Source organism: Molothrus ater, chromosome 28 (assembly GCF_012460135.2).
Source record: "Molothrus ater isolate BHLD 08-10-18 breed brown headed cowbird chromosome 28, BPBGC_Mater_1.1, whole genome shotgun sequence".
Classification (NCBI taxonomy): Eukaryota; Metazoa; Chordata; class Aves; order Passeriformes; family Icteridae; genus Molothrus; species Molothrus ater.
This window is the reverse complement of record NC_050505.2, coordinates 1,834,557-1,848,051: the sequence shown is the minus strand read 5'-3', so window position 1 is coordinate 1,848,051 and position 13,495 is coordinate 1,834,557. Positions and strand designations below refer to the sequence as shown.

Genomic DNA, 13,495 nt, shown 5'->3' with positions numbered 1-13,495 from the left:
CCCCCACGGTGTGTGGGGTTTGTTCCCAACCCGGTGCCCTGGGTCCATCCCCATCCAGAACCGCCCGCGGAGCAATTTTAGGGCTGAGACTCCTTCCCAACCCCTCCGTCCCCCGCCCTTCTCGCTGCCAGCCCGGCCCATCCCGCCGGGAGCGGCAGCGGAGCCGCCGGGGGCGGGACCGGGCGGGGCCGGCGGCGCGGGCGGGGCCGGGGCCGGAGCGGGGTTGGGACCGGGACCGGGGCCGGTCCGGGGGTCCCAGCCATGCTCAGCCGGCTGGGAGCGCTGCTGCAGCAGGCGGTGGAGACGGTGAGCGGGACCGGGGGCACGCGGGAGGAACGGGACCGGGAATGGGACCGGGACCGGGACCGGGGGATTCCGTGCCCGCCTGACCCCGATCCCGGTGTGAGCAGCGGGAGCCCAGCGTGGACCTGCTGGAAGCCTTCACCGAGCACTGGACGGGCATCACCGGCTACTACCTGGAGGCCACAGGTGAGTGGGGTGCGTGGAGAGGGTCCCGGTGCCCCGGGCTTGGGGCGCTTTTGTCCCGGGATGGGCTCCGCGTTTCCCGGGCTGGAGTCGTTTTTCCCCGGGATGGGGTCTCAGGTGGGAATAAAGTCCTTGTGGTGTGGGAACAGAGTTGTCGTGTCCTAGGAGAGGTTCCTTGTATCCTAAAATAGGGTGTCCTGAAAACGGGGATGAGGGCTCTGTGCCCAAGGAGGGGGGGTCGCAGTGCTCTAGGACGGGACCCCAATCCCTGGGACACGATCCCATGTCCTGGGAAGGGACCGTGTGTCTTTGGAGAGGGTCCCTGTGCCCTAAAACGGGGTCCCCGGCCTAGGAATGATACTGTGCCCTGGGGCAGGGGACATGTCCCGGGACAGGACCCCGTGTCCCGGGACAAATCCCTGCCCCCTGCCATGGGACCCCGTGCCTGGGGCAGGGCCCCGGTGCGCTGTGGCTGCCCTGGCACGTGGGGACGGGGACGGGAGCCCCTTCCCAATCCCCGGCAGGTTTTACCCCCGCGGGGTTCTCTGCCCTGCGCAGCCCCTGAGCCCCCCGGGCAGCGCGGTGGGGTCGGCACGGAAGGTTTGGGGTGGCTGGGGACACTCCCGGCACAGGCTGGGGACACTCCCGGCACAGGCTGGGACACTCCCGGCACAGGCTGGGACACGTCCCTTTGGAAGCCCCGGGAGAGCTCCGGCCTCGGTTGCCCGGCGGATCCCGGTGCCCGCTCTGCCCGGGGGTCCCCGGTGCCCACCGGAGGAACGGAACGGCGGCGGGAGGAGCGGGACGTCCGGCAGCGTCCTAGGCCGGAGCGGAAGCAGCGGTTCCATCCTCACATTGCCATCTAGCGTTGTTCCCGCTCCGGAGGAGCAGGATTTAGGGATGGCACGGATCAGGGGAAACCCCTGGCAGAGCCCCGCTGGCACGGCTGGTACCTCACGGGGCATCCCTCCCGCTGCTGTGCCCGGGGGGGACCCCGCCACAACCCCCCATCCTTGAATCCCTGAATCCATGATTACCTGGATCCATGAATCTCCAAATCCCTGGATCCCCAGATCCCTGAATCCTTGAATCCCCAAATCCCTGATTCCCCAAATCCCCAGGTCTCTGAGTCCCTGAATCCCCGAATCCCTGGATCCCCAGATCGCCAAATCCTTGAACCCCTGAATCCCCAAATCCCCAACTGCCATTGAATCCCCTGATCACTGGATCCCTGAACCTCTGAATCCCCAAATCCCTGGATCCCTGAATCCCTGGATTCCTCAGTCCCTGGATCCCTCAATCCCCCAGTCCCTGATCCCTGAATGCCCAAATCCCTGAATCCCTGATCTCTGAAGCCCTGAACCCCTGAATCCCCCAATCCTCAAATCCATGGATCTCTGAATCCTCCAGTCCCAGATCCCTGAACCCCTCAATCCCCAAATCCCCGATCCCTGAACCCCTGATTTCCCAAATCCCTGAATCCCCAGGTCCCCAAATCCCTGAACCCCTGAATCCCCAATCCCTGATTCCCCAAATCTCTGAATCCCGGTATCCCTGAATCCCTGAATTCCCAAATGCCTGATCCCTCAATCCCGAACCCCTGAACCCCTGAATCCCTGAATTCCCAGATCCCTGAATTCCCAGATCCCTGAAGCCCTGGATACCTGATCCCCAAATCCCTGATCCCAGAATCCCCAAATCCCTGAATCCCTGATCCCCAAACCCCACAGACGAGAGCGTTCTGGCACGACAGACGGACATCCCGTGATGCCTGCGGCAGATGTTCCACCCCCAAATCCCCCAATCCCCCATTCCCAGATCCCTGAACCTCTGAATCCCCAAATCCCTGGATCCCCAAATCCCTGAATCCCCAGATCCCCAAATCCCTGAACCTCTGAATCCCCAATCCCTGAATCCCCAAATCTCTGAATCCCAGTATCCCTGAATTCCCAAATGCCTGATCCCTCAATCCCAAATCCCTGAACCCCTGAATCTCTGAATTCCCAGATCCCTGAAGCCCTGGATCCCTGATCCCCAAATCCCCAATCCCTGATCCCCGAACCCCAAATCCCCAATCCCAAATCCCCAAACCCCACAGACAAGAGCATTCCGGCGCGACAGACGGACATCCCGTGGCGCCTGTGGCAGATGTTGCACCCCCAAATCCCCCAATCCCCCATTCCCAGATCCCTGAACCTCTGAATCCCCAAATCCCTGGATCCCCAAATCCCTGAATCCCTGAACTCACGAATCCCTGATCCCTGAATCCCCAAATCCCTGATCCCCAAACCCCGCAGACAAGAGCGTTCCGGCGCGACAGACAGACATCCCGTGGCGCCTGTGGCAGATGTTGCACCCCCAAATCCTCCAATCCCCCATTCCCAGATCCCTGAACCTCTGAATCCCCAAATCCCTGGATCCCCAAATCCCTGAATCCCTGAACTCATGAATCCCTGATCCCCAAATCCCACAGACAAGAGCGTTCCGGCGCGATATCCTGTGGCGCCTGCGGCACATGTTGCACCCCCAAATCCCCCAATCCCCCATTCCCAGATCCCTGAACCCCTGAATTCCCAAACGCCCGATCCCAAATCCCCAAACCCCGCAGACGAGAGCGTTCCGGCGCGACAGACGGACATCCCGTGGCGCCTGTGGCAGATGTTGCACCCCCACATCCCCCAATCCCCCATTCCCAGATCCCTGAACCTCTGAATCCCCAAATCCCTGGATCCCCAAATCCCTGAATCCCTGAACTCACGAATCCCTGATCCCTGAATCCCCAAATCCCTGATCCCCAAACCCCGCAGACAAGAGCGTTCCGGCGCGACAGACAGATATCCCGTGGCGCCTGCAGCAGATGTTGCACCCCCAAATCCCCCAATCCCCCATTCCCAGATCCCTGAACCCCTGAATTCCCAAATGCCCGATCCCAAATCCCCAAACCCCGCAGACGAGAGCGTTCCGGCGCGACAGACGGACATCCCGTGGCGCCTGCGGCAGATGTTGGACATCCTGGTGCACGAGGAGCGGCAGCGCCCGCCGGGGGACACGGGGCCGTGCCTCGAGTTCCTGCTCCAGCACAAACTCCTGGAAACCCTGGGAACGCTGGGAAAGGCAGAGGTGAGGCGGGGAATCGGGAAAATCCCTCGGGAGAGGCCGAAGCCGCGGCCTTTTCCAGCTGCTTTACCTGGTGGCCCTCGATAATTTGAATTTTGGAGCATTTTTACAGAGAATTGGAGTTTGTGAAGTGGGAGGTGGTCACAGGGCTTGGGGTTTTTTTGGAAAAATTGGCTTTTTTTGGGGGAAAATTGGGTTTTTGTGAGGGAAAACTTGGCGCTTTTTTGGGAGGGTCTTGGGGGTCTCAAGTTCCCCACTGGGATCCTTTCCGGGAGCTTGCACCTCAGCGCATCCCTGCTTGCACAGGAAGGGTTTTTATAAAAATATGTGGCACACAGATATATTAAAATTAAAATTAAAACAGGCATTTAAAAAGTAAAAATAAATCATCTGGTACTTGGCTTTGCAGGAATTAAAAATAAAATTAAAACAGACATTTAAAAAGTAAAACTAAAAATATCTGGCACTTGGCTTTGCAGGAATTAAAAATAAAATTGAAATTAAAATTAAAATTAAAATAGACATTTAAAAAGTAAAAATAAAAACATCTGGCACATGGCTTTGCAGGATGAAGTGCCAGGTGTGGAAAAAAAGTAAATATTGACCAAATCTATAACAAATATAATGGCTCTGCTGCCCCTTTGCTGCTAATAATAGCAACAGAAATTGATTTTTATTCAAATGGAGGTGGAAACTCGCTGGTCCTTTCACACCCAGGAGGATTTGGGGTTTTGGGGTGCTGGGAAATGGGAAATAGCTGGCACCTCATCCTGCAAAGCCAAGTAGCAGATGTTTTTACTTTTATCTGTATTTTTATTTTTCTTTTTTTTATTTTAATTTTTATTTTAATTTTTATTTATTTAAAAAATATCTGTGTGCCAGACTATTTTTCTTTTTATTTTTTTATTTTAAATTTTAATTTTTATTTTTATTTATTTTTATTTAAAAAATATCTGTGTGCCAGATTCTTTTTCTTTTTCTTTTATTTTTATTTTTATTTTTATTTCTATTTCTATTTTTATTTTTATTTTTATTTTTATTTTTATTTTTATTTATTTTAAAAATATCAGTGTGCCAGACTCTTTTTCCTTTTTTTAAAATTTATTTTTATTTTTATTTTTAAAATATCTATGTACCAGACTCTTTCCAGAGTCCCAAAACAGCTTGGCCTTGATTGGCAAATGAGCGAAAAATAATTCACAGCAGAATCCAATGAAACAATCTCCAAACACATCCAGACGAGCAAGACAGAGGAGAAGCAAATGAGATCAGAATTGTTTTCCTTTTCTCTGAGGCTTCTCAGCTTCCCAGGAGAAGGATCCTGTGTGAAGGGATTTTTCCAGACAATACGAATGCCACATTTGAAGGGATCCGGGGGATTGTTTGGGGTGATTTCCAGGGAAATCAGGGATGTGGCTGATTGCTGTCCCTGTCCCTGTCCCAGTATCCCCCCGGGATGAGGCAGCAGGTCCTGCTCTTCTTCAGCCGCCTGCTGGGGCAGCTGCAGCACCCGCTCCTGCACTACCTCAACGTGCACCGGCCCGTGCAGGTGAGCTGCCCCTGTCCTCAGGGGGTGACACCCACGGGTGACACCCCCAGCACCCCCACATGCCCTGCTCTGCCCCCCAGAAGCTGCTCCAGCTCAGCGGGGACCGCCTGGGCTCTGGCACGGAGAGGGAGGAGGTGCAGTTCACCGCCGTGCTCTGCTCCAAGATCCAGCAGGACCCCAGCCTGCTGCCCTACATCCTGCAGGTGGGACTGTGGGATCCCCAGTGGGATTTGGGACCCAGCAGGACCCCAGCCTGCTGCCCTACATCCTGCAGGTGGGACACTCTGGGATCCCCAGTGGGATTTGGGACCCAGCAGGATCCCAGCCTGCTGCCCTACATCCTGCAGGTGGGACACTGTGGGATTTAGGCTCCAGCAGGATCCCAGCCTGCTGCCCTACATCCTGCAGGTGGGACACTGTGGGATTTAGGCTCCAGCAGGACCCCAGCCTGCTGCCCTACATCCTGCAGCTGGGACACTGTGGGATCCCCAGTGGGATTTGGGACCCAGCAGGATCCCAGCCTGCTGCACTACATCCTGCAGGTGGGACACTGTGGGATCCCCAGTGGGATTTGGGACCCAGCAGGATCCCAGCCCTACATCCTGCAGGTGGGACACTGTGGGGTCCCCAGTGGGATTTGGGATTCCCCCAGTTGAGGTTTGGGACCCCCTTTGCAGCCTCCTCCCTGCCATAAAGCTCCTCAGGGTGAGGAGGAGGAAGGTGATGGCTGCAATGCTTTGCTGCTCCTCTTCCTCTCCAGGGAAAGAGCGTCCTGAACGGGAGGAGAGCCCCAGAGAGCCCCAGGACAGAGGGCTTGGAGCATCCCTTGGGCACTGCTGCCAGCTCCATGCCCAGGACAGAGGGTTTGGAGCATCCCTTGGGCACCACTGCCATGTCTACCCCCAGAGCAGAGCATTTGGAGCATCCCCCGGGCACCACTGCCAGCTCCATGCCCAGGGCAGAGGGTTTGGAGCATCCCTCGGGCACTGCTACAATTTCTACTCCCAAGGAAGAGCATTTGGAGCATCCCCCAGGCACCACTGCCAGCTCCATGCCCAGGGCAGAGCCTTTGGGGCATCCCTCGGGCACTGCTGCAATTTCTACCCCCAGGGAAGAGCATTTGGAGCATCCCCTGGGCACCTCTGCCAGCTCCATGCCCAGGGCAGAGCCTTTGGGGCATCCCTCGGGCACTGCTGCAATTTCTACCCCCAGGGAAGAGCATTTGGAGCATGCCCTGGGCACCTCTGCCAGCTCCATGCCCAAGGAAGAGCATTTGGGGCATCCCCCAGGCACCGGTGCCAGCTGCCCTCCAGCCCAGCCCTCCCCGCCACGCAGGGACAGCAACCTCGTCACCTGCCTGGTGGCACTGTGCAGGAGCAAGGTACGGCCTCAGGGGTGGCACCTCGGGGACAGAGGGCACTGCCAGGCATTTGGCCACCCCCATGCCCTCCTCCTCTTCCTCGCAGAAGAGCCGGGTGGCGCTGAAGGCTCGGGAGAACGTGCTGCTGCTGGCGGGGCTGGCCCAGGAGGCGGCTGCCACCTGCCTGGCACGGGGCACTGCCCTGTGCCAGCTGCTCGTGGGGCACCTCTGCGACCTCTACAGCGCTGTGCCCGCTGGCACCGACCCTGCTGATGTCCTCAGCATGGACAGGGCCAGCTGGAGGTGAGGGGGTGCCAGGCTGGGGGTGGCAGGCGCCACCCAGGCGGTGTCACAGCCACACGTTCTCTGTGCCACGCAGGTCGCAGGGGGATGGCGCTGGGGACGGCGGTTTCCCGGGCAAGGAGAGCCTGGTTGAGTTCCTGGGCTGGCTGGATTTCCTGGATGAGCTGGTGATGGGCGCCCACCCGGTGAGAAGCACGGGATTCGTTAATCTGGGAGTTAATTGGTGCCTGATCCTTGTCACTGAGTGCCACCTCCAGGGATGGCGACTCCACCACTTCCCTGGGCAGCCCCATTCCAACACCCAATCACCCTTTCCGTGGAGAAATTCTGCCTAATCCACCCTAAACCTCCTGGGGTGCCATTTAAGGCTGTGTCTCGTCCTGGGGGGTCCCCACTCTCAGCCCCTTTGTCCCCCCAGCTCGTGGCCGGTGGCATCAGCGAGGCCGTGGAGGAGAAATTCTTCCAGGGCATCCTGCAGCCCCAGCTCCTGCAGATGTGAGTGACCCCTTGTTCTACTCCTCAGGACCCCCTCAGGAGTGGAGGGGTTCCCCCTTTTCCCTGCACAACCATCTCGACCCCAGCTGGGGGGTGTCTGCTCCTCAGGACCCCCTCAGAGCCAGGAAGGGGGGATTCCCTTTTTCCCTGGACAAACACCCTGACCCCAGCTGGAATGGGGACCCCCTCAGAGCCAGGAGTGGGGAGGGTTCCCCTTTATCCCTGGACAAACACCCCAACCCCATCTGGGGCTTTCTGCTCCTCAGGATCCCCTGGAAGCCAGGGGCAGGGGGTTGCCCTTTATCCCTGGACAACCACCCCAACCCCAGCTGGGGGGTTCTGCCCTTCAGGACCCCCTCAGAGCCAGGAGCAGGGGGGGTTCCCCCTTTTCCCTGGACAAACCCCCCCTCCCACGCCACAGGTCGGAGCTGGCCGTGCTGGGCACCACGGCCGTGCTGACGGGCACAGTGAGGCAGCTCCGCTCTCCCACCCTGCTCCACCGCCTCGTGCTCTTCCTTCTGGGGCCCCACCGGCACCCCGAGACCCCCGGGGACGCCCCCCATCCCCTGCGGGCGCAGCTCATCGAGCGCTGTGACCACCTGAGCGACGAGGTGAGCTCACCTGGGCTGGGCTGCCAGCGCTGGCAGTGCCAGGCTCTGACCCTGCTGGCCGTGCCCAAATCAGCCTGGCCAGGGTCTGTCCCTGCTGGCCGTGCCCAAATCAGCCAGGCCAGGGTCTGACCCTGCTGGCCGTGCCCAAATCAGCCTGCCAGGGTCTGACCCTGCTGGCTGTGCCCAAATCAGCCAGGCCAGGGTCTGACCCTGCTGGCCGTGCCCAAATCAGCCTGGCCACCCTGCCAGGGTCTGACCCTGGTGGCCGTGCCCAAATCAGCCAGGCCAGGGTCTGACCCTGCTGGCCGTGCCCAAATCAGCCTGGCCAGGGTCTGACCCTGCTGGCCGTGCCCAAATCAGCCTGGCCAGAGTCTGACCCTGCTGGCTGTGCCCAAATCAGCCTGGCGGGGTCTGACCCTGCTGGCTGTGCCCAAATCAGCCTGGCCAGAGTCTGACCCTGCTGCCTGTACCCAGATCAGCCTGGCCAGCCTCCGGCTCTTCGAGGAGCTGCTGAGGAAGCCCCACGAGCACGTGGCTCACAACCTGGTGCTGAGGAACCTGGAGGCCAGGGCGTACCTGCAGCGCGGCCCCGAGGAGCGCGGGCCCCCCGAGACGGACCCCGAGGAGGACGGGCTGTGAGCAAGAGGGGCTGGGGCAGGGCCAGGGGGGTGCCCCCCACTCACTGCCCGCCCCCCTAATGCTGACCCCACACAGGGACCTGGAGGAGGATCCCTATTTCACCGATGGATTCCCAGACAGCTTTGGGGTGACAAAAAATCCTTCCCCAGCATCAGCCCCGTCGGGGAAGGGGCGAGTGAGCGAGGTGGTGAGCAGGTAGGGGCTGGGGTTTGGTTGAGGAATATCATTAAGGCAGGGGGGAAACCCTCTTTCTTTAGCTTTAAAGGCTAATGCTGGTTCCTAGCTTCTTAATGATAAGGATGATGTTAGAGTGGATCAGCTTTTTGGAGGGGCTGGGCTGGAGTGGGGGGGCTGCATCCCCCTCCCCATCTGTTGGAGCATGGGGGGGTAGGATGGTGGGGACAGACGGACACAAGAGATCTCTGCAGCCAGGTGGGGAATTTGGGGTTTATTGCAAAGGGCCAAGGGCAGGGCCCTGCTGGGAGCTGCCAGGCACAGCTCAGAGCAGGACTGAGGGAAGAGAGGGGGAGAGAGGATGAGAGGGTGAGAGAGTAAAAGGGGTAAGAGAGCGAGGTTCCCGTTACAGCACCATAAATCTTCTTCTGTGTTGAATATTCTGATTCCCACTAACCAATCCAGTACAAGATACAAATCCTACAGCATTTACATGCAGCCTATAAGAATCACTACATCACCACACTGTGTTCCATTTTAAACCCTACAAACTCCTCTTTGGGCCCCTTCTGCCAAGCTGGCAGGGTCTGCTCTGACCCTTGGGCCTGTCTGCAAGCAGAGGGTGTTGTTCCATCAAAAGGGGATCACCTTCAGCCAGCCACACCATTGTTTTCCAGTTGTTCAGTAACTGAGGGATCTCAAAGCTTGCTTTCATTTCAATCTCACTTACAGTTTCCATATTCTCCAAATCTTTTGCCAGACAATCACATTGATAAGGCTTTCCTGTTCCATCTTCCCCAGCACCCATCCTCTCCTCCCTCTCTTCCAGCTTCCTGTGCCTGGTCCCTGAGGAGGCCAAGACCTCGTCGTGCATGGAGGAGGGCGGATACGACACCTACGTGCACGATGCCCTGGCCATGGTGGGTGCCTGAGGGTGTCCCCAGCCTGTTGGCGGCTGTGCCCACCCTGGCTCTCACCTGCTGTCCCCCCTGGGCAGGTCCAGGCGTGCCGTGCCAGCGCTGCCCCGTGGGGGTGGCCCTCATCCCCTCGGCCCCTGGACTCCTGTCACTCCTGTCACCCTGGAGTGGCTTTTTACGAGGGACACTTCCTCAAGGTGCTGTTTGACCGGATGAGCAGGATCCTGGATCAGGTACTGGGTGCCCCCTGAGCCCCCCTGTGCCCCCCAGGACCCTCATCATGGACAAAGTGGCCAAAGCCATCCCCTTGGTGGGGACAGGCTCAGAATGAGGGGATGGAGGAGTCACCCAAGGTTCTGAGCATCCCCCCCATCCCAGCCCTACACCCCCCTGTGCCCCCCCAGGACCCCCATCATGGCCAAAGTGCCCAAAACCATCAGCGTGGTGGGGATGGGTTCAGAACAAGGAGATGGAGGAGTCACCCAAGGTCCTGAGTGTCTCTCCCCATCCCAGCCCTACACCCCCCTGTTCCCCCCAGGACCCCCATCATGGGAACAAAGTGCCCTAAAGCATTGCCTTGGTGAGGATGAGGGAACGTTGGGGGGGTCACCCAAGGTCCTGAGCGTCCTCCCCCATGCCAGCCCTACAGCCTGAACCTGCAGGTGACCTCGGTGCTGTCCCAGCTGGCCGCCTTCCCCCACCCTCACCTGCACGAGTACCTGCTGGACCCCTACCTCAACCTGGCCCCCGGCTGCCGCTCGCTCTTCTCCGTCCTCGTCAGGGTAACGTCACCCTCGGGGCTCTGGGGACACGGGGACACCCCCTGGCCGGGCGGGTGTCACGATCTGTTCTTACAAACGGGGTTTGTGAGGGTTCATGGGGTGATCTGAGGGTGCAAAAACCGACACGGCACAGGGGGTTTGCAGGGATAATCAAAACAAATGCACCTTTATTGAGTGATCACAGCAAAATGAGACAGAGGGATTGAGGGAGAGAGAAAGAGAGAGAAAAAAGAGAGAGAAAGAGGGGGATAGAGCTACCAAACGTAGAGACAAAGTCCTTTGGTCCAGTCCAGTCGAGGATCCGCCTGTTACACTGGGGAGATCTCGAAGTCTCTCGCTAACTCAGAGGTTTTTATTATGATAATTCTGTTGAAAATTGTGAGGGGGGGGAAACAGATACAATAAGGAATAGATGTGACAGGTAGTCCATGCTCTCAGCAGTAAATGAGAGCCATTGTTGTTGTGGTCCAGTGGTCACAACCTGCAGGCAAACATCTCGCTCTGGTCAGCTTTGGTCCCCCACACACCTGCCCCGGGCTGGGGGTTTCAGTCCCAGTCCTTGGGAGGAGCAGAGGGGCCTTTTCACATGGGGGTTCCATGTCTCAGTCCTTGGGAGGAGCAGAGGGGCCTTTTCACATGGGGGTTTCAGTCTCAGTCCTTGGGAGGAGCAGAGGGGCCTTTTCATCGGGGGTTCCATGTCTCAGTCCTTGGGAGGAGCAGAGGGGCCTTTTCACACGGGGGTTCCGTGTCTCAGTCCTTGATAAGGAGGCTCCTCACATCTCAGTCTGTCTGTCATGGTGGTTGTAAAACAGGTGAGGGTCTGCTGGGGGGGGACCACCTGAACTCAGGTGAAGCCCAGCCAGGCCGAGAGCTGGGACAGCTCCCAGGGCTGTTGTTGCACACAGGGCACGGTGCCCCCTTCTTCTTCTCCTCATTGGGCTCAGTGCAGCACACAGCAAACAACACCTGTGGAAACAATGGCTTAGCAACGCCCTCAGGTCTCGGGCACGACTTTCCCCCTACAGGATCAGCAGACATTGGGGGTTTTGTTTTGTCTGTGGTCTCCCCAGTGACGGTGGTGAGGCACATGAGGGATGTTTCAGACAGGCTCTCCCAGGGGGTGACCCTCTGCTCCCTCCCCAGGTGATCGGGGAGCTGATGCAGCGGCTCCAGCGCGTGCCCCACGCCAGGGCCAAGCTGCTCCTGGTGCGCCGGCAGCTCCTGGGGCTGGTGCCAGGAGAGCAGTGAGTCCCCCAACAACGCCCTTTTGGGGAGGGGTTGTGCCCCACGGACGCCCTCAGTCGCTGGTGTCCCCGCAGGATGGATCACACGGTGCTGTTCAAGGGCGTGGTGGTGCTGGAGGAGTTCTGCAAGGAGCTGGCTGCCATCGCCCTGGTCAAGGGCCCACCCGAGGGGCCACCCTGAGCCCCTCCCCGAGCTGCCCCTCTTGGGGATGGCCCTGCCCACGCCCCGGTGGCCCTGCAGGAGCCAGGAATGGCCGTGGCTCCGCGGGAAGGAGCTGGCGGGAGGATGAGGAGGCGCCGAGTCCTTCGCTGTCACCTTGGCCAGCCCCGAGGTGTCGCCACGTCCCCGTGCTGGGTGCGGGGTGCTGGCTGCCGTGGCTCCTCCTGGGTGGTGGTTCCTGCTCCCCCCAAGGCTCCAGCAGGGAATTTTTAGGCAATAATGGGATGTGTGGGACAGAGCACCCCCCAACTCAGCTGCAAGGACTCGATTGTCCCCTGCCCTGGCTCTGTGGCAGGGGGAGTGTGACATGTGTGACATGTCTGTGGGTGTGTGTGACACGTGTGTGTGCTCTGGTGGGGGTCTGTGCCCCCAGACCCCGCAAAGCCCCTCCCCAGGGTGATGGGACTCTGCTCCAATAAAGCTGTGACTCAGCACCACCTCCTGTGCCCCTTCCCAAACAAACACCCCCAAACCCCACTCTGCATTTCCCCCCAAACACCCCAAAATCCCACCCCCTATTTTCCCCCAAACATCCCCAAACCCCACTGTCCATTTCCGCAAACCCGCTCCCCATTTCCCCCCAAACACCCCAAAATCCCAACCCCTATTTTCCCCCAAACATCCCCAAACCCACTCCCCATTTCCCCCAAACACCCCCAAAGCCCCACTCCCCATGTCCCAAAAACCCTGCTCCCCATTTTCCCCTAAACACCCCAAAACCACTTTGCATTTTCCCCCAAACACCCCCAAACCCACTCTGCATTTTGCCCCCAAACCCATTCCCTATTTTCCCCAAAACCACTTTGCATTTTCCCCCAAACACCCCCAAAACCCCCACTCTGCATATTCCCAAAAACACCCCCAAACCCATCCCCATTTCCCCCCAAACCCAACTCCCCACCACAGCCCGGACACAGAATCAGCAGCAGCAACAGCCAGGTTTATTTTATTTTATTTTATTTTATTTTATTTTATTTTATTTTATTTTATTTTATTTTTATTTTATTTTATTTTGTTTTATTTTATTTATTTTATTTTATTTCATTTAATTTTATTTTATTTTATTTTATTTTATATTTTATTTCTGCTCCCAGCACCCCCAGCCAGCACATCCCTGGGCCCCCCCCTTTGCCCCTCCGAGCCCCCCCAGTCCCAACCCCGCTCTCTCCATCCCTAACTCCGCACGGGCACGGTTGCCCAGATCCTCTGCAGGACGCGGCCCTGCAGCTCCTCCCGCACCGGCCACCAGCGGGAAGGGGCTGGGGGGGACACTGAGCCCCCCGAGGGTCTCAAATACCCCAAACCCACTCCCTATTTCCCCCAAACACCCCAAACCCACTCCCTGTTTTCCCCCAAACATCCCCAAAACCCCCACTCTGCATTTTCCCCCAAACACCCCCAAACCCCATCCCCATTTCCCCCCAAACAACCCCAAACACCATCTTCATTTCCCCCCAAACACCCCTAAAACCCCACTCCCCATTTCCCCCCAAACACCCCGAAACCCCATTTCCCCCCCAAATCCCACTCTCCCCACCACAGCCCGGACACAGAATCAGCAGCAGAAGCAGCCAGGTTTATTTTATTTTTTATTTTAT

The 13,495-nt window shown here is 58.3% G+C and overlaps 1 protein-coding gene across 2 annotated transcripts; it reads left to right on the top strand.

Annotated features, from left to right (window-relative positions):
* Positions 1 to 252: 252 nt before the first annotated feature.
* On the top strand, positions 253 to 12,329 carry LOC118695344 (FHF complex subunit HOOK interacting protein 2B-like). Of its 2 annotated transcripts, XM_036396846.2 has the most exons (17): positions 253 to 306; positions 411 to 489; positions 3,437 to 3,606; positions 5,048 to 5,152; positions 5,233 to 5,355; positions 5,913 to 6,533; positions 6,619 to 6,815; positions 6,892 to 7,000; positions 7,234 to 7,310; positions 7,732 to 7,921; positions 8,396 to 8,556; positions 8,636 to 8,755; positions 9,564 to 9,654; positions 9,732 to 9,884; positions 10,293 to 10,433; positions 11,577 to 11,677; positions 11,753 to 12,329. In XM_036396846.2, exons 1-17 carry the CDS (start codon positions 262 to 264, stop codon positions 11,856 to 11,858), a joined length of 2,589 nt encoding a protein of 862 aa, XP_036252739.1. In that variant the 5' UTR covers positions 253 to 261; the 3' UTR covers positions 11,859 to 12,329. The 2 variants fall into 2 exon arrangements, with proteins under 2 accessions (XP_036252739.1, XP_054373516.1); XM_054517541.1 differs by lacking the exon at positions 253 to 306 and having other exon boundaries at positions 410 to 489; positions 3,095 to 3,606.
* Positions 12,330 to 13,495: the final 1,166 nt, after the last annotated feature.